Source organism: Ranitomeya imitator, chromosome 4, assembly GCF_032444005.1.
Source record: "Ranitomeya imitator isolate aRanImi1 chromosome 4, aRanImi1.pri, whole genome shotgun sequence".
In the NCBI taxonomy this organism is placed as follows: Eukaryota; Metazoa; Chordata; class Amphibia; order Anura; family Dendrobatidae; genus Ranitomeya; species Ranitomeya imitator.
In genome coordinates this window covers 462,416,822-462,437,475 of record NC_091285.1, presented here as the reverse complement: position 1 = coordinate 462,437,475, position 20,654 = coordinate 462,416,822, and the positions used below count along the sequence as shown (strand labels likewise).

The 20,654-nt window shown below is 46.6% G+C and overlaps 1 protein-coding gene across 1 annotated transcript; it reads right to left on the bottom strand.

Moving 5' to 3' along the window:
• Positions 1–7,057: 7,057 nt before the first annotated feature.
• On the bottom strand, positions 7,058–8,695 carry LOC138674558 (uncharacterized). Its single transcript, XM_069762382.1, has 2 exons — positions 8,337–8,695; positions 7,058–7,943 (listed from the first exon to the last, which is right to left on the bottom strand). The coding sequence occupies exons 1-2, from the start codon at positions 8,693–8,695 to the stop codon at positions 7,058–7,060; spliced, it is 1,245 nt and encodes a 414-aa protein (XP_069618483.1).
• Between the last annotated feature and the right edge of the window lie 11,959 nt (positions 8,696–20,654).

The following is a 20,654-nucleotide window of genomic DNA, read 5'->3' as shown; positions in this document are numbered from 1 at the left end:
ATGGGGTATTGGCGTATTCAGGAGAAATTGCATAACAAAATTTATGGTTACATTTCTGTTTTTACACTTGTGAAAATAAAAAAAATGGTTCTGAATTAAAATGTTTGCAAAAAAAAGTTAAATGTTCATTTTTTCCTTCCACATTGTTTCAGTTCCTGTGAAGCACGTAAAGGGTTAATAAACTTCTTGAATGTGGTTTTGAGAACCTTGAGGGGTGTAGTTTTTAGAATGGTGTCACACTTCATTATTTTCTATCATATAGACCCCTCAAAATGACTTCAAATGTGATGTGGTCCCTAAAAAAAATGGTGTTGTAAAAATGAGAAATTGCTGGTCAACTTTTAACCCTTATAACTCCCTAACAAAAAAAAATTTTGTTTCCAAAATTGTGCTGATGTAAAGTAGACATGTGGGAAATGTTATTTATTAACTATTTTTTATGACATATCTCTCTGATTTAAGGGCATAAAAATACAAAGTTTGAAAATTGAAAAATTTTAAAAATTTTCGCCATATTTCCGTTTTTTTCATAAATAATCGCAAGTAATATCGAAGAAATGTTACCACTAACATGAAGTACAATATGTCACGAAAAAACAATCTTAGAATCAGCGGGATCCGTTGAAGCGTTCCAGAGTTATAACCTCATAAAGTGACAGTGGTCAGAATTGCAAAAATTGGCCTGGTCATTAAGTACCAAATTGGCTCTGTCACTAAGGGGTTAAAGATTATTTTCCTTTTTTTTTTGTTTTTTATTAGGCTGCAGCTGCTGCTGCCGAACCTGAACAGCGTGAAGGTCCTCCTAGCCGCTCCCAGAGTCGACGTAATCGCCGCCGCGGTCGGCCATCGGTGATTTTTTTTTTTTTTTCTTCTATTGGAAGTTTTTTTGTTTCAGTTTACTAATTTTGTTTGTTTAATTTTCAGTCTTCACGGCGTGCTCCCGAAACAGATGAGGAGGAGGAGGAGGGGATCAATGTGGACAGCCTAATTGAGGAGGTCCGCGAGCGGGAGCCGCTGTGGAACATGACTGACCGCAGGCATGCTGATACCCATGTCACCCGTCGGCTCTGGGAAGAAGTGTGTCAGAACCTGTTCCCAAGGTGGGAGGACCTTCCTCCAAGGCAGCAGAGCAAAGAATGTAAGTATTCACTTGTCAGTGATGTTTTGAGCTGAATGTAATGTATTGTAATTAACAAATTTTTTTTTTATTCATTCTTGTCTTCACAGGTGAAAGGGTTAGGAAGCGGTGGCGGTCACTCAGAGATCGCTACAAGAGGGAGTTTAAGGCCGGGGACACACACAACGTATAAAAAAACGGTCCGTTTTTGACGGACGAGAATCGCACAAATGTTACCAAAACAGTGATCCGTGTGCAGTGCGAGGATGCGATTTTCTCGCATCAAATGATCCATTTGACATCCGTGTGACATCCGTATGGCATCCGTATGGCGAGAATTTCTCGCAGGCTTGCAAAATGGACATATAACGGTTTTTCCACCTGAAAAAATTTAAATCATCACCAAGAACATTATTTAATGGCCCAAAACACAGGTGCCACCCACCAATCTATGCAGTAGAGTCCCTGCTTGTGTTGATGCACTTCGGATTGATGAGCAACATGTCTGATCGACTGACTTTCAACACCACAGAGCGTGTGCTTTTCAACTGGGTACTTTCCCAACGTTTTGGCCAGCCATACCCAGTTATTGTAGATCCGAGGAGGCGGAGACGGATGTGGGTACATCCACTTATCAAGCAAAGGATCAATAAAGGCCATTTCAGCCGTCTGTATGCTGCTCTGAGGACTAATCCGGACAAGTTCTTCAACTATTGTCGGATGAGGATTCAAACCTTTGACATTTTGTTGGAGATTTTGCGTCCAGGGATCACGAAGAAGGACACCAGGATGCGCAAATCTATTTCAGCTGAGGAGCGCCTTATCCTTACCTTGCGGTATGCCTTAATACTAATTGACCCAATATGTTACTCATTTTTTTGTCGATACCCCTTATTCAAATTATATACTTAAATGGTTAAGTAACTTCAACATAATTTGTCCTTATTTTCTTAATGTAATTTTTTTTAAAAGATCAAAGCCATAGCATCTCATTTTTTTTTAAATTAAAAAAGTGTTTGATTGCCCCATATCACCCTGTATTGTGTTAATTTTATCTTTGATAAAAATATTATTTTGTCTTTTAGCTTCCTTGCCACTGGCCTATCATATGCGGCCCTGCATTTAGAGTTTTTATTGGGCAAATCTACAATTTCTGGGATTGTGCGGGATACATGCACGGAAATCTGGAGAAGACTCCATCAAGAGGTGATGCCTGAACCAAAAATTGCAGACTGGTTACGTATTGCTCAAGGATTTCAGGACACATGCCAGTTTCCGCACTGTATTGGGGCTCTTGACGGAAAGCACATCCGTGTGCGTAAGCCGCCAGGTTCAGGGACCCAATTCTATAATTATAAACAGTTTTTCTCTGTAGTGCTGTTGGCCCTAGTCGACAGCAACTACAGGTTTATAATTGTAGATATTGGGGCCTATGGGAGAACTGGAGACTCTAGAGTCTTCAGTTCTTCCATTATGGGTCGGCGGCTGCGCAACAATGAATTGGATCTCCCACCCCCAAGTCACATACCAGGTGCTAATTTGGATGCGGTGCCTTACATGATGGTAGCAGATGAGGCCTTTCAATTATCAAGGAACGTCATGAGACCCTATCCACGGAGAGGCCTGGACTACCGGCGCAGAATCTTTAATTTGCGTCTTTCCCGTGCCCGCCGTCTGGTCGAGTGTTCATTCGGCATTCTCAGTGCAAAATGGCGGGTCCTTCAGTCTGCAATCCAACTGAGTGAAGGCAATGTAAATGGTGTGATTAAAGCATGTGTTGTTCTTCACAACTTTACAAGAGACCATGATTGCCCATCATCTGCTGCAGATGACATTGATTATGCAAATACTGTCTTGACAACTACACGTGTTCGTCCTTCACGTCGTCAGCCCTCTGGCCTAAAAGGTCGTGATGTTTTAACCAATTTTTTTGTGTCACCAGAGGGATCTACGGTTTGGCAAGACAATGCTCTTTTGCCTTAATTTTTGTTTAGATTCTAAGTTAATAATTCACATAATTTCCTTCAGAAATTGGTGTAATATGTATCTGATGATGAAAAGATGTAAGTGTGTAAAGTTGACAAATCATGTATGTAGCTGGACCAAGACATAAGATTCTGTTTTCAGAACAAATTTTTACTGCTCTGCGCATATATATATGTATTCCCAAAACATATTTCAATTTTCATATGTAATTTAAACAAAACAAACACAGCTTTACATGCCATGGTCACAAAAAACTAAGGCCAACAAAAGGCCAAAATGACAGGCAAAATCTAACATCCAAAACATTACAGGTTATGGTAGGTTGGGGGTGGTGATGGTGATGGCGGGTGTCCAGCATGTGCGGAACTTGGCCTGGGTGGTTGACCAACCACTCTGTCTACCTGTCTTATTGCAGATAGAAATTGCGGGTGTTGCTGCAAGCTGCGATCATGTGTATGACCTAACACTTGATGTGGAGGGTAGAAGGGCATCAAGTCCTGGCTACTGGCTTGACCCATTTGTTCCGAACCCCCAATATGGCCATGTCGAGCAGACACATGTTGGGACCAGCCTCCAAACATGTGTCTGTTCAAGTGGTCAGATTGGGGATGTGCTGCAAAATCATAAATACCCCTGTTTTGGCCTTGTTGTGTGGTTTGTGCAGGCTGTTGTTGTGGAGCTATAGGTTGCGGGGGTGGTGCTGACACAGTTTGTGATTGGTCCTGTGGAAGGTCTTGCACCGCCAGAAGGTTGGTAGATGACATTTGCCACCGTTCAAGATAATTAAAGATATTAGTCGGGTTGTTTGGGGGTGTTGCCGCATCTAGCAAAATTTGGATGCAACCTCTGGTCCGCAGCCTGAGCGAGCGGGGAATGGGACGTAAATAGCGGGCAAGACTGCGGAAGTAAGCTTCCTCACCATCATCATTGGCAGCTCGGGACAAATAGTCCAACACCCCGGTATCAACTTGCCTCCTGGTGCCAATGTTCAAAGCCACCCTTCTGCGACGACCACGGTTTGGTCTGGTAGTAGGCTGTGGTGATGTATCCAGAGCCAATGTTGGACTGCTGCTCTGGCCTCCTTCATCACCCTCAGGATTTGCCTCCTGTGGAGCGGTAGACGCTGCTGCTGGTTGTGGTGGTGGGGGAGGGTGGTTGCTGCCTGTTGCTTGCCCAGATGGTCCAGCCAATTCTGCATCTTCAGCAACAGGGTCAATCAGCAACTCAGAGTCAGATCCAGTCTCTCTTTCAGTCAGATTTGACTCTGTTCTGTATTTCACAAAACATTATTTATATTAAAAAATACATACATATTCACATCATAAAATGTGTTAAATATTTGTACACATGCATGCACTTACGGTCGTAGCTCCATCACCGGGGCAAGAAAATTTAGACGGTCATAATAAAGGTATTTCCTTTTTTTGGGGGCTGCATCACCACTCCGCCCATGAACTTGACGCTCACGCCGGTATTGGTCCCGGCAACTCCGCCAGCGTCTATTTACATCATTGACTGCAAATATACAAAACATTTGAGATAAATATCACACACAAACAGTTACAGGCTTTGCCAAAACACATGGGCCCAGGAGGCTAGGGGGACATAAAATTCCTTTGGCCCTATATTAACGGACTATAGCTAAATTAATTTAAAGCCATATTTGTGTCTCTTGGGAATGTTTTGGCATCTTCAACCAAGAGCATGGATGATTTACTAACATCATAAGCAAAACACATATGATGCTTTCAGGCTTACATGAAAAAAAAAAAATTTTGAAGAATGGTACTTACATATTTCTTGCTGAACCTCTTGAGGTCGCTCATCAAAATCGGGGAACATGTGGCGACATATTGCCCTCCATGCTGCGTCTTTACGTGCACGGTCTGCATAATGTGCGTCGCGTTGGTCCCATAATTCGGGCCTATCATGGACCAGAGCAATGAGCATCTCCACATTAATATGCCTGGCCATGCTGCTACTACAGAACACTCTGTGGAGGCGTGCTTCCTGGTTTGCAATCCAGCGTGGGACAGAAATTAGCATTCCAAAGCTTCCTGATAATGGATGATTCAATTTCCTGTCACCTGGAGAAGTCTTCCGTATTTCTCGCAATGCACACGCATGGTCCGTATGTAATCCGATGTTTTCTCGCACCCATAGACTTTCATTGGCGAGTCTCGACCGAGATACGCTGACAATCGCAGCATGCTGCGATTTCACTCGGATCCTGAATACGGCCGAGAAAATATCGGATGATGGGAGCTGCCCCATAGATTAACATTGGGGCGAGTGCTATGCGATTTTTTTATCGCATTGCACTCGTCCGTATTACGGTCTAGTGTGACCCCGGCCTAATGAGGATATGCAGGCCCCGAGTGACTCAAAAGGGATGAAAAGGTCTCGTTACAAATATGGCCCTGCCCTGTTCTTCCTCAGGCAAACCATGCTGGAACGAGTGTAAGTATTCAACAGCCCATTAAATAACCATGTTAACCTGTCTAACTTTGTTTGGTTTCAGCCAGGGCTTTTTCCTATCAATATATTAATTGTTTTTGTTTTTTCTTTCACAGCACCTTCAGCAGCCATCGGGCACCTGCATTGACCTCGGCACCCTCTGGAGCGATCTCTGACTCCGCCACCGAGGGCTACGTCGGTAGGCCCCACACCACTGACCCCTCTGTCCCATCCACTTCCACCGCCCCATCCACTTCCACCACCACAAACACTGGAGCATCGTTGCAGCCTTCGTTACTTGCATCTGATGATCAACAGTTGGCGTTCCCTTTACCCCACCCCTCTGATCCTGCCACCTCTAGACCACCATTAGGTTCGTGGCGGCAACGACAGAGGGGTCAGGAAAGGAGCTATGCTCCTGAGTTCTTGCATCTAAATGCAGGCTTCCAAAGTTCTTTTAAACTTTTGGGAGAACAAGTGACTGCTGGTTTCAACATGGTGCAATCACGCATCAGTGAAACCCACCATGAAATCAGCAGTCGCTTGGATAGGCTGCATTTAGATGTAAGTCAATCTCCATCCAATCTATTTTTTCAATCCATGCTCAGGAGCATGGAAAAGCTAACTTTTGATCAGCAGATGCAGGTAATGAATAGCTGCCACAATGCTCTTCTTAAGGCCCTAAATGAACCCCAAACTGCCCACGCACCTCCCCACACAGCCACTAGTACATTGCCACCTCCGACCCCATCTCCACACCACGCTCCATCACAGGCCCGATTTCCACCCCAGTCCCCCCATTACCAAACAAAATCCCAATATTCACACTATTCGCAATATCAACCCCAGTCTCCCCAGTCACAATATCCACCCCAGTCACAATATCCACCCCAGTCACAATATCCACCCCAGTCACAATACCAATCACGTTCCACTAACCAAATGCATTCCCCACTGTTTTCTTCCTTGCCCAGCTTTTATTCCCCAGTCAGTATACCACCAACACCATCCCCCAGTCAGTTTACTACTTTGCCCCCCCCCCCTTCCACTGCACCCCAAACAAGCAGGATTTCCTCACCTATCGACGTGGTCCAAACTTCTGACACCCCCGCTGCTACCTCCGCTACTACTATCTCCACCCCCCACTATCAAGACCTATAATTTTTTTGTGGGTTATACATTTTTTTTGTTAGGTTAATTTTTTGTTAAGTTTTTTTTACAAAAGTGTCTTTCTAAAAAAAAAAAAAATTAAGTGAATTTAATCACATATGCAAAAAATAAATAAATTGTTTTTTGATTTCTCAACCGTGTGTCTGTGCATTCATTTAGGTAAAGCTACGATAAGCTAAGGTAAAAAAAAAAAACACCACACGGTTTAAACTTAGTGGTTTTATTACCAAGAAAACCACACTTTGTAGAAACTGTTTGTTTTTGTTTTTTTTTTGGGGGGGTTGTCAACACATTTCAGACACATCCATGAAACATTAACAAAAGAAGTCACACAATTTGGTCTTGCCATGGAACCTGACCAACAGGCGACACGAAATACTCCGCAAACTGGTCCCTCATTCTTGTCACAGAACCAGCGGAGCGAACGGAGCTGCTGCGGTAATCCCACAAGGTTGTCTCCAATTCTTCATCCTCATCAACCAACACTGGTTCCTTTGAAAGTATAAAGTTATGGAGCACCACACAGGCCTTCACCACCTCGTCAACGGTTTTGGTGTGCAGTTTGATGGCAGTGAGCAGAACTCTCCACTTTTCAGTCAATAATCCAAAGGCACACTCGACCACACGTCTGGCTCGAGTGAGGTGGTAATTAAATACCCTTTTTGTTCTGGTTAAGTCTCTGCTACCATATGGTTTAAGGAGATGTGGCGATAATTGGAAAGCCTCATCACCAACACACAGGTATGGCATGGGTGGTTCTGTTGTTCCTGGGAGCGGTCTGTCTGGCGGGAAATCGTATGCATCTCCATACAAGCAACGTCCCATCGGAGAGTTTTTGAACACTTGGGAGTCGTTGGACTGGCCATAAGCTCCGATGTCGACAGCCAGGAATCTGCAGTTGGCGTCTGCAATAGCCATTAAGACGATAGAGAAGTACTTTTTATAATTGTAGTACTGTGATCCAGATCCTGCCGGTTTTGCAATCCGTATATGTTTCCCATCAACCGCACCAACACAGTTTGGGAAATGGCAAATTTTCTCGAACAGGTCTGCGCTTGTCAGCCAGATGTTCTGTGTTGGTTGGGGGATATACTCCGGCTGCAAAGTGTCCCAGATCGCCCGACAGGTCTCTTTCACAATTCCTGAAATAGTAGAAATCCCAAGCCGGAATTGGTAGTGGAGTGACGTCAAGGATTCACCCGTAGCAAGGAAGCTGTGAAAAAAAAACACATGTTAAAATTGAGACCAACTGTTTTTTTATTTTTTCAGGTTAAGTTTCAATAAAAAATGGCACTGTGGAAAGTGTTGTTCTGCCGGGACACACAATACAAAATGCATTGAACAGAAAACCGTTGTATGGCCAGAAACAATAAAAAAAAAAGACATGCTGCAGAAAATGCTGCGCAATGTTTCTGCGCAGTATTTTCTGCAGCATGTTACATTACATATGAGCAAGAACATTTTAAAAAAGCAGCAGTGTGATGGCCAGAAACAATAACAAAAAAAAAAAAAACATGCTGCAGAAAATGCTACGCAATGTTTCTGCGCAGTATTTTCTGCAGCATGTTACATTACATATGAGCAAGAACATTACTAATAGTCTTACCGCAGTGTCACCAAGAGCCGCTCTGCTGGTGTGATGGCAAGCCTCATCCTTGTGTCCTGCTTCATGATGGCATCCCCAAGTAATTCCAGCAAATAGTCGAAATGATCCTTCCTCATCTGAACGTAGTTGTAGAATTTGTCTGGGTTCTGCCGCAACTCCAGATAGAGGGTTGACTGGACGCCCCGGGTCATCCGCAGTTCATTAATCGGATGTATCCATAGTCTTCTCCGTCGGCGTTGCTGAAGAAGAATCCTCTGTCTCGCTTGTTCCTCCTTCTCCCGCACTATGATATCCAGGCGATTTGTCTCGAAAATAACATCAGTTACCAAACTCGCAATCCTCCCAAGTACACCATCCATCCTTGCCACTAAACTAAAACCCTCAAAGATGGGCTGTCAATACAGTCAATATATAGTTTTCCTTATTTTCCAGTAGCAAATCACATTTGGGAGACTCCCATTTAAAAAAAAACGGATCCGTCATAAAAACGGATGCAACGGATGGTAAAAACGGATGCAACGCATGCAGCATTTCGACGGAACCGTTTGTCGGATTCGCGACGGATCCGTCGAAATAGTGTATGCGTTGCATCCGTTTTTCACTATTTTTGATGCATCCATTTTTTGCACAAAACGACGAATTTTGACGTTTCCACAAAAACGCTAGTGTGAAAGTAGCCTTAGTCCTGCGTGTCTGGGCCGGAACTGTCGGGGCTGTCACCATTGTTTCAAGGGGAAGAGATTTTGGACCGGAGTAGTTAAAGACACCTGACAGATGGGGGTGAGTCTGACATAAATAGTAGTCTGAGCAGGAAGACGGGACACTTGGCAGGGAACGAGCTTGTGAGCAGTGAGACGGTTGACTCCCTCTCTACGGACCCATGCCAGCTGGCTGTGTCTGTTTCCCTGGCTAGCGATACTGCCGACATATATTACCCCCAGCCCAGAGAGACATCAGCCCCAGGTAATGACCAGGATAACGTGCATACCTTGGCTCCACTCACCACCGCGGAAGCACTGCTTAGTCCCCTCCTTGCGGTGCCTGCTAAGGATCGGCCTGTGCCTGTGGCTGTGTCCGCTGGACTGTGTGCTTCAACTGTGGCCTTGTCTACTGAGCTTTCCGCTTCTTCCACTATGCCGCCGACCATCTCTACCCCACCGTGTGCCCAGATCAGGAGATCACGTGCTGAAGGACCCGTAGGATTCGACGTTGCAAGGAGACAGTGTATTGGGCTTCTGTGGGACCGGATCGGAGACATCTCACGCCGCCGCCGAAGGATCTTCAAGCCACCTTCCCCCAGTGCACAGAGACTGATAAGTTAACCTGTGATTTTCTCCTGCATTTGACTTTCCCCCATCCTCAAGTTCACATCCTTTACCCCTCTGCTTGTACCATTACTGTTTATATAAAGAACCTGTTAACCCTTGCTGTGTCACTGCATCCTACGCACCTACTAGCATCCTACATATCATCCTCTTTTATATTCTCTCTACTGTACTATTTTTTGATATTTTTGCTTTCTGTAGAGCAGATAACTGAGAGATTAAATTGCATGCAGCACAGACAGTAGTGGAATTTCCTATAAGTGCACTGAACATAGTGAATAATGGGGATTTGTAAGCAGCTGAGGCACATTCTATGAATTTATTCTTCATCATTACTGTCAACATTGCAGCATCTGGTCCCTTCCAATCCTCTACAACAGCAAAGTGATCATTCAAATCTGGCAAAGGATTGCAAGTTATACCACCTATGCATGGTGCTCACCACAGATAAGTTCCTTGGGGGTATATTTTCCAAAATGGAGTCACTTGTGGGGGGTTTCCACTGTTTAGGCACATCAGGAGTTCTACAAACACGACATCGCGTCCGATCTCCATTCCAGACAATTTTGGTTTGAAAAAGTCAAACGGCGCTCCTTCCCTTCCGAGCTCTGCCGTGTGCCCAAACAGTGGTTCCCCCCCCACATATGGAGTATCAGTGTACTCAGGACAAATTGGACAACGACTTTTGGGGTCCAATTTTTCCTGTTACCCATGGGAAAATAAAAAATTGGGGACTAAAAGATCATGTATGTGGAAAAAATATGATTTTTTATTTTCTTGCCCGGGTGTTATAAACTTTAGTGAAACACTTGCAGGCTCTCCAAACGCGACATGGCATCCGATCTCAATTTCAGCCAATTTTGGTTTGAAAAAGTCAAACTGCACTCCTTCCCTTCTGAGCTCTTTGGTGCACCCAAACAGTGGTTTTTCCCCACATATGGGGTACCAGCGTACTAAGGACAAATTGGACAACAACATTATCTGTCTATATTCTCCTGTTACCCTTGGGAAAATAAAAAATTGGGGACTAAAAGATCATGTTTGAGGAAAAAATAAGATTTTTTATTTTCACGCCAGGGCGTTATAAACTTTAGTGAAATACTTGGGGGTTCAAAATGCTCACCACACATCTAGATAAGTTCTTTGGTGATCTAGTTTCCAAAATGGGGTCACTTATGGGGGGTTTCCACTGTTTAGGCACATCAGGGGCTCTCCAAATGCAACATGGCATCCAATTTCAATTCCAGACAATTTTGGTTTGAAAAAGTCAAACGGCGCTCCTTCTCTTCTGAGCTCTGCAGTGCGCCCAACAGTGGTTTCCCTCCACATATGGGGTATCAGCGTACTCAGGAGAAATTGTACAACAACTTTATCTGTCCATTTTCTCCTTTTAACCTTGTGAAAATAAAAACAAATTGTTGCTAAAAGTTCATTTTTGTGACTAAAAAGTGAAATGTTCATTTTTTCCTTCCACGTTGCTTCTGCTCCTGTGAAACACCTGAACAGTTAATAAACTTCTTGAATGTGATTTTGATCAGGTTGAGGGGAGCAGTTTTTGGAATGGTGTCACTTTTGAGTATTTTCTGAGAAAATGAGAAATCCCTGGTCAACTTTTAACCCTTATAACTTCCTAACAAAAAATAAAACTTTGTTTCCAAAATTGTGCTGATGTAAAGTAGACATGTGGGAAATGTTATTTATTAACTATTTAGTGACATATTTCTCTTTTTTAAGGGAATAAAAATTCAAAGTTTGAAAGTTCCAAAATTTTCCAAATTTCCGCCAAATTTTTACACAAATAAACGCAAATCATATCGAAGAAGTTTTACCACTAACGTGAAGTACAATATGTCATGAAAAAACATTCTCAGAATCACCAAGATCCGTTGATGCATCCCAGAGTTATTACCTCATAAAGTGACAGTGGTCAGAATTGTAAAAATTGGCGCGGTCATTAACGTTCAAACCACCCACGGGGGTAAAGGGGGTAAAATCCGCCACTTTCAATGAATTTTCCGTGCAGATTTTATCCATAGATTTGAATTAGAGGCAGAAAATCCACAGGTAAAATACTCATGTGCATTTTTAGAGCGGTCCTGCTGTGGAAACGTGCCAAACACGCATTTAATTCACAAATGAAGTTTTGATACAGCCAGATGCCAGGAAGTATAAAAAACAATGTTATTTTATTGAAAACATGACATATCAACAATAGACAGAACCTGCAGTGTACAAAATGCATTAAAAATTCATGTAAAAAAGCAAACTCAAAAAGTTACGCAAAGGGGTGGTCCAAAATACAACTTCATTTTAAGCCTAAAATCTTAAATAGATCCAAATTTAATGCCATAATCGGAACGATTTTCTAATATACTTGATTTAAAAATTCCCCATCATTCTCTAACTACACTGCCTGAGGCTTCTTTTACACTTGCCGTGATTTTTGCGGACCGTTTTTGTGGGCCTTTTTTTGTGGGCCGTATTGCCGCAATTTTCACGGTCTCCCGCAAAAACGGGCCACAAAAATCTTGCAGATCGCAAAAAAAACGGTGTGCCGCAAAAATGGTATTCACGGTGCACCACAAAAACAAGCTTCTGTTGTTTTTGCGGCCCCATTGAAAATCAATGGGGGCCATGTCCTTAAGCCGTGAAAAATATCATCGAGCAAGCTTGATATTATTTCACGGCCGTAAATACGGCCCTCACGGCCATACGGCGTGTGGCACTCCGATGAATTTTTGCAGCCCCATAGAAATGTATTGGGGCCGAAAAAACGGGCCGCAAAAACACGGCAGGTGAAAAACCAGGGATTCAAGCTTCAGGAGGCTAATTTGCATATTCCAGGTGCCTTCTGGGAGAAGCGAAGTCTCCCTAAGCTAGAAGATCGTTGGGTACAGCCGGGACCAGCTGCTTCGAAAGCATCACCAAACCAGGGATTCAAGCTTCAGGAGGCTAATTAGCATATTCCAGGTGCCTTCTGGGAGAAGCGAAGTCTCCCTAAGCTATAAGATCGTTGGGTACAGCCGGGACCAGCTGCTTCGAAAGCATCACCAAACCAGGGATTCAAGCTTCAGGAGGCTAATTTGCATATTCCAGGTGCCTTCTGGGAGAAGCGAAGTCTCCCTAAGCTAGAAGATCGTTGGGTACAGCCGGGACCAGCTGCTTCGAAAGCATCACCAAACCAGGGATTCAAGCTTCAGGAGGCTAATTTGCATATTCCAGGTGCCTTCTGGGAGAAGCGAAGTCTCCCTAAGCTAGAAGATCGTTGGGTACAGCCGGGACCAGCTGCTTCGAAAGCATCACCAAACCAGGGATTCAAGCTTCAGGAGGCTAATTTGCATATTCCAGGTGCCTTCTGGGAGAAGCGAAGTCTCCCTAAGCTAGAAGATCGTTGGGTACAGCCGGGACCAGCTGCTTCGAAAGCATCACCAAACCAGGGATTCAAGCTTCAGGAGGCTAATTAGCATATTCCAGGTGCCTTCTGGGAGAAGCGAAGTCTCCCTAAGCTAGAAGATCGTTGGGTACAGCCGGGACCAGCTGCTTCGAAAGCATCACCAAACCAGGGATTCAAGCTTCAGGAGGCTAATTTGCATATTCCAGGTGCCTTCTGGGAGAAGCGAAGTCTCCCTAAGCTAGAAGATCGTTGGGTACAGCCGGGACCAGCTGCTTCGAAAGCATCACCAAACCAGGGATTCAAGCTTCAGGAGGCTAATTAGCATATTCCATGTGCCTTCTGGGAGAAGCGAAGTCTCCCTAAGCTAGAAGATCGTTGGGTACAGCCGGGACCAGCTGCTTCGAAAGCATCACCAAACCAGGGATTCAAGCTTCAGGAGGCTAATTTGCATATTCCAGGTGCCTTCTGGGAGAAGCGAAGTCTCCCTAAGCTAGAAGATCGTTGGGTACAGCCGGGACCAGCTGCTTCGAAAGCATCACCAAACCAGGGATTCAAGCTTCAGGAGGCTAATTAGCATATTCCAGGTGCCTTCTGGGAGAAGCGAAGTCTCCCTAAGCTAGAAGATCGTTGGGTACAGCCGGGACCAGCTGCTTCGAAAGCATCACCAAACCAGGGATTCAAGCTTCAGGAGGCTAATTTGCATATTCCAGGTGCCTTCTGGGAGAAGCGAAGTCTCCCTAAGCTAGAAGATCGTTGGGTACAGCCGGGACCAGCTGCTTCGAAAGCATCACCAAACCAGGGATTCAAGCTTCAGGAGGCTAATTAGCATATTCCAGGTGCCTTCTGGGAGAAGCGAAGTCTCCCTAAGCTAGAAGATCGTTGGGTACAGCCGGGACCAGCTGCTTCGAAAGCATCACCAAACCAGGGATTCAAGCTTCAGGAGGCTAATTTGCATATTCCAGGTGCCTTCTGGGAGAAGCGAAGTCTCCCTAAGCTAGAAGATCGTTGGGTACAGCCGGGACCAGCTGCTTCGAAAGCATCACCAAACCAGGGATTCAAGCTTCAGGAGGCTAATTAGCATATTCCAGGTGCCTTCTGGGAGAAGCGAAGTCTCCCTAAGCTAGAAGATCGTTGGGTACAGCCGGGACCAGCTGCTTCGAAAGCATCACCAAACCAGGGATTCAAGCTTCAGGAGGCTAATTTGCATATTCCAGGTGCCTTCTGGGAGAAGCGAAGTCTCCCTAAGCTAGAAGATCGTTGGGTACAGCCGGGACCAGCTGCTTCGAAAGCATCACCAAACCAGGGATTCAAGCTTCAGGAGGCTAATTAGCATATTCCAGGTGCCTTCTGGGAGAAGCGAAGTCTCCCTAAGCTAGAAGATCGTTGGGTACAGCCGGGACCAGCTGCTTCGAAAGCATCACCAAACCAGGGATTCAAGCTTCAGGAGGCTAATTTGCATATTCCAGGTGCCTTCTGGGAGAAGCGAAGTCTCCCTAAGCTAGAAGATCGTTGGGTACAGCCGGGACCAGCTGCTTCGAAAGCATCACCAAACCAGGGATTCAAGCTTCAGGAGGCTAATTAGCATATTCCAGGTGCCTTCTGGGAGAAGCGAAGTCTCCCTAAGCTAGAAGATCGTTGGGTACAGCCGGGACCAGCTGCTTCGAAAGCATCACCAAACCAGGGATTCAAGCTTCAGGAGGCTAATTTGCATATTCCAGGTGCCTTCTGGGAGAAGCGAAGTCTCCCTAAGCTAGAAGATCGTTGGGTACAGCCGGGACCAGCTGCTTCGAAAGCATCACCAAACCAGGGATTCAAGCTTCAGGAGGCTAATTAGCATATTCCAGGTGCCTTCTGGGAGAAGCGAAGTCTCCCTAAGCTAGAAGATCGTTGGGTACAGCCGGGACCAGCTGCTTCGAAAGCATCACCAAACCAGGGATTCAAGCTTCAGGAGGCTAATTTGCATATTCCAGGTGCCTTCTGGGAGAAGCGAAGTCTCCCTAAGCTAGAAGATCGTTGGGTACAGCCGGGACCAGCTGCTTCGAAAGCATCACCAAACCAGGGATTCAAGCTTCAAGAGGCTAATTTGCATATTCCAGGTGCCTTCTGGGAGAAGCGAAGTCTCCCTAAGCTAGAAGATCGTTGGGTACAGCCGGGACCAGCTGCTTCGAAAGCATCACCAAACCAGGGATTCAAGCTTCAGGAGGCTAATTAGCATATTCCAGGTGCCTTCTGGGAGAAGCGAAGTCTCCCTAAGCTAGAAGATCGTTGGGTACAGCCGGGACCAGCTGCTTCGAAAGCATCACCAAACCAGGGATTCAAGCTTCAGGAGGCTAATTAGCATATTCCAGGTGCCTTCTGGGAGAAGCGAAGTCTCCCTAAGCTAGAAGATCGTTGGGTACAGCCGGGACCAGCTGCTTCGAAAGCATCACCAAACCAGGGATTCAAGCTTCAGGAGGCTAATTTGCATATTCCAGGTGCCTTCTGGGAGAAGCGAAGTCTCCCTAAGCTAGAAGATCGTTGGGTACAGCCGGGACCAGCTGCTTCGAAAGCATCACCAAACCAGGGATTCAAGCTTCAGGAGGCTAATTAGCATATTCCAGGTGCCTTCTGGGAGAAGCGAAGTCTCCCTAAGCTAGAAGATCGTTGGGTACAGCCGGGACCAGCTGCTTCGAAAGCATCACCAAACCAGGGATTCAAGCTTCAGGAGGCTAATTTGCATATTCCAGGTGCCTTCTGGGAGAAGCGAAGTCTCCCTAAGCTAGAAGATCGTTGGGTACAGCCGGGACCAGCTGCTTCGAAAGCATCACCAAACCAGGGATTCAAGCTTCAGGAGGCTAATTTGCATATTCCAGGTGCCTTCTGGGAGAAGCGAAGTCTCCCTAAGCTAGAAGATCGTTGGGTACAGCCGGGACCAGCTGCTTCGAAAGCATCACCAAACCAGGGATTCAAGCTTCAGGAGGCTAATTAGCATATTCCAGGTGCCTTCTGGGAGAAGCGAAGTCTCCCTAAGCTAGAAGATCGTTGGGTACAGCCGGGACCAGCTGCTTCGAAAGCATCACCAAACCAGGGATTCAAGCTTCAGGAGGCTAATTTGCATATTCCAGGTGCCTTCTGGGAGAAGCGAAGTCTCCCTAAGCTAGAAGATCGTTGGGTACAGCCGGGACCAGCTGCTTCGAAAGCATCACCAAACCAGGGATTCAAGCTTCAGGAGGCTAATTAGCATATTCCAGGTGCCTTCTGGGAGAAGCGAAGTCTCCCTAAGCTAGAAGATCGTTGGGTACAGCCGGGACCAGCTGCTTCGAAAGCATCACCAAACCAGGGATTCAAGCTTCAGGAGGCTAATTAGCATATTCCAGGTGCCTTCTGGGAGAAGCGAAGTCTCCCTAAGCTAGAAGATCGTTGGGTACAGCCGGGACCAGCTGCTTCGAAAGCATCACCAAACCAGGGATTCAAGCTTCAGGAGGCTAATTTGCATATTCCAGGTGCCTTCTGGGAGAAGCGAAGTCTCCCTAAGCTAGAAGATCGTTGGGTACAGCCGGGACCAGCTGCTTCGAAAGCATCACCAAACCAGGGATTCAAGCTTCAGGAGGCTAATTAGCATATTCCAGGTGCCTTCTGGGAGAAGCGAAGTCTCCCTAAGCTAGAAGATCGTTGGGTACAGCCGGGACCAGCTGCTTCGAAAGCATCACCAAACCAGGGATTCAAGCTTCAGGAGGCTAATTAGCATATTCCAGGTGCCTTCTGGGAGAAGCGAAGTCTCCCTAAGCTAGAAGATCGTTGGGTACAGCCGGGACCAGCTGCTTCGAAAGCATCACCAAACCAGGGATTCAAGCTTCAGGAGGCTAATTTGCATATTCCAGGTGCCTTCTGGGAGAAGCGAAGTCTCCCTAAGCTAGAAGATCGTTGGGTACAGCCGGGACCAGCTGCTTCGAAAGCATCACCAAACCAGGGATTCAAGCTTCAGGAGGCTAATTAGCATATTCCAGGTGCCTTCTGGGAGAAGCGAAGTCTCCCTAAGCTAGAAGATCGTTGGGTACAGCCGGGACCAGCTGCTTCGAAAGCATCACCAAACCAGGGATTCAAGCTTCAGGAGGCTAATTTGCATATTCCAGGTGCCTTCTGGGAGAAGCGAAGTCTCCCTAAGCTAGAAGATCGTTGGGTACAGCCGGGACCAGCTGCTTCGAAAGCATCACCAAACCAGGGATTCAAGCTTCAGGAGGCTAATTAGCATATTCCAGGTGCCTTCTGGGAGAAGCGAAGTCTCCCTAAGCTAGAAGATCGTTGGGTACAGCCGGGACCAGCTGCTTCGAAAGCATCACCAAACCAGGGATTCAAGCTTCAGGAGGCTAATTAGCATATTCCAGGTGCCTTCTGGGAGAAGCGAAGTCTCCCTAAGCTAGAAGATCGTTGGGTACAGCCGGGACCAGCTGCTTCGAAAGCATCACCAAACCAGGGATTCAAGCTTCAGGAGGCTAATTTGCATATTCCAGGTGCCTTCTGGGAGAAGCGAAGTCTCCCTAAGCTAGAAGATCGTTGGGTACAGCCGGGACCAGCTGCTTCGAAAGCATCACCAAACCAGGGATTCAAGCTTCAGGAGGCTAATTAGCATATTCCAGGTGCCTTCTGGGAGAAGCGAAGTCTCCCTAAGCTAGAAGATCGTTGGGTACAGCCGGGACCAGCTGCTTCGAAAGCATCACCAAACCAGGGATTCAAGCTTCAGGAGGCTAATTTGCATATTCCAGGTGCCTTCTGGGAGAAGCGAAGTCTCCCTAAGCTAGAAGATCGTTGGGTACAGCCGGGACCAGCTGCTTCGAAAGCATCACCAAACCAGGGATTCAAGCTTCAGGAGGCTAATTAGCATATTCCAGGTGCCTTCTGGGAGAAGCGAAGTCTCCCTAAGCTAGAAGATCGTTGGGTACAGCCGGGACCAGCTGCTTCGAAAGCATCACCAAACCAGGGATTCAAGCTTCAGGAGGCTAATTAGCATATTCCAGGTGCCTTCTGGGAGAAGCGAAGTCTCCCTAAGCTAGAAGATCGTTGGGTACAGCCGGGACCAGCTGCTTCGAAAGCATCACCAAACCAGGGATTCAAGCTTCAGGAGGCTAATTTGCATATTCCAGGTGCCTTCTGGGAGAAGCGAAGTCTCCCTAAGCTAGAAGATCGTTGGGTACAGCCGGGACCAGCTGCTTCGAAAGCATCACCAAACCAGGGATTCAAGCTTCAGGAGGCTAATTAGCATATTCCAGGTGCCTTCTGGGAGAAGCGAAGTCTCCCTAAGCTAGAAGATCGTTGGGTACAGCCGGGACCAGCTGCTTCGAAAGCATCACCAAACCAGGGATTCAAGCTTCAGGAGGCTAATTTGCATATTCCAGGTGCCTTCTGGGAGAAGCGAAGTCTCCCTAAGCTAGAAGATCGTTGGGTACAGCCGGGACCAGCTGCTTCGAAAGCATCACCAAACCAGGGATTCAAGCTTCAGGAGGCTAATTAGCATATTCCAGGTGCCTTCTGGGAGAAGCGAAGTCTCCCTAAGCTAGAAGATCGTTGGGTACAGCCGGGACCAGCTGCTTCGAAAGCATCACCAAACCAGGGATTCAAGCTTCAGGAGGCTAATTAGCATATTCCAGGTGCCTTCTGGGAGAAGCGAAGTCTCCCTAAGCTAGAAGATCGTTGGGTACAGCCGGGACCAGCTGCTTCGAAAGCATCACCAAACCAGGGATTCAAGCTTCAGGAGGCTAATTAGCATATTCCAGGTGCCTTCTGGGAGAAGCGAAGTCTCCCTAAGCTAGAAGATCGTTGGGTACAGCCGGGACCAGCTGCTTCGAAAGCATCACCAAACCAGGGATTCAAGCTTCAGGAGGCTAATTAGCATATTCCAGGTGCCTTCTGGGAGAAGCGAAGTCTCCCTAAGCTAGAAGATCGTTGGGTACAGCCGGGACCAGCTGCTTCGAAAGCATCACCAAACCAGGGATTCAAGCTTCAGGAGGCTAATTAGCATATTCCAGGTGCCTTCTGGGAGAAGCGAAGTCTCCCTAAGCTAGAAGATCGTTGGGTACAGCCGGGACCAGCTGCTTCGAAAGCATCACCAAACCAGGGATTCAAGCTTCAGGAGGCTAATTAGCATATTCCAGGTGCCTTCTGGGAGAAGCGAAGTCTCCCTAAGCTAGAAGATCGTTGGGTACAGCCGGGACCAGCTGCTTCGAAAGCATCACCAAACCAGGGATTCAAGCTTCAGGAGGCTAATTAGCATATTCCAGGTGCCTTCTGGGAGAAGCGAAGTCTCCCTAAGCTAGAAGATCGTTGGGTACAGCCGGGACCAGCTGCTTCGAAAGCATCACCAAACCAGGGATTCAAGCTTCAGGAGGCTAATTAGCATATTCCAGGTGCCTTCTGGGAGAAGCGAAGTCTCCCTAAGCTAGAAGATCGTTGGGTACAGCCGGGACCAGCTGCTTCGAAAGCATCACCAAACCAGGGATTCAAGCTTCAGGAGGCTAATTAGCATATTCCAGGTGCCTTCTGGGAGAAGCGAAGTCTCCCTAAGCTAGAAGATCGTTGGGTACAGCCGGGACCAGCTGCTTCGAAAGCATCACCAAACCAGGGATTCAAGCTTCAGGAGGCTAATTAGCATATTCCAGGTGCCTTCTGGGAGAAGCGAAGTCTCCCTAAGCTAGAAGATCGTTGGGTACAGCCGGGACCAGCTGCTTCGAAAGCATCACCAAACCAGGGATTCAAGCTTCAGGAGGCTAATTAGCATATTCCAGGTGCCTTCTGGGAGAAGCGAAGTCTCCCTAAGCTAGAAGATCGTTGGGTACAGCCGGGACCAGCTGCTTCGAAAGCATCACCAAACCAGGGATTCAAGCTTCAGGAGGCTAATTAGCATATTCCAGGTGCCTTCTGGGAGAAGCGAAGTCTCCCTAAGCTAGAAGATCGTTGGGTACAGCCGGGACCAGCTGCTTCGAAAGCATCACCAAACCAGGGATTCAAGCTTCAGGAGGCTAATTAGCATATTCCAGGTGCCTTCTGGGAGAAGCGAAGTCTCCCTAAGCTAGAAGATCGTTGGGTACAGCCGGGACCAGCTGCTTCGAAAGCATCACCAAACCAGGGATTCAAGCTTCAGGAGGCTAATTAGCATATTCCAGGTGCCTTCTGGGAGAAGCGAAGTCTCCCTAAGCTAGAAGATCGTTGGGTACAGCCGGGACCAGCTGCTTCGAAAGCATCACCAAACCAGGGATTCAAGCTTCAGGAGGCTAATTAGCATATTCCAGGTGCCTTCTGGGAGAAGCGAAGTCTCCCTAAGCTAGAAGATCGTTGGGTACAGCCGGGACCAGCTGCTTCGAAAGCATCACCAAACCAGGGATTCAAGCTTCAGGAGGCTAATTAGCATATTCCAGGTGCCTTCTGGGAGAAGCGAAGTCTCCCTAAGCTAGAAGATCGTTGGGTACAGCCGGGACCAGCTGCTTCGAAAGCATCACCAAACCAGGGATTCAAGCTTCAGGAGGCTAATTAGCATATTCCAGGTGCCTTCTGGGAGAAGCGAAGTCTCCCTAAGCTAGAAGATCGTTGGGTACAGCCGGGACCAGCTGCTTCGAAAGCATCACCAAA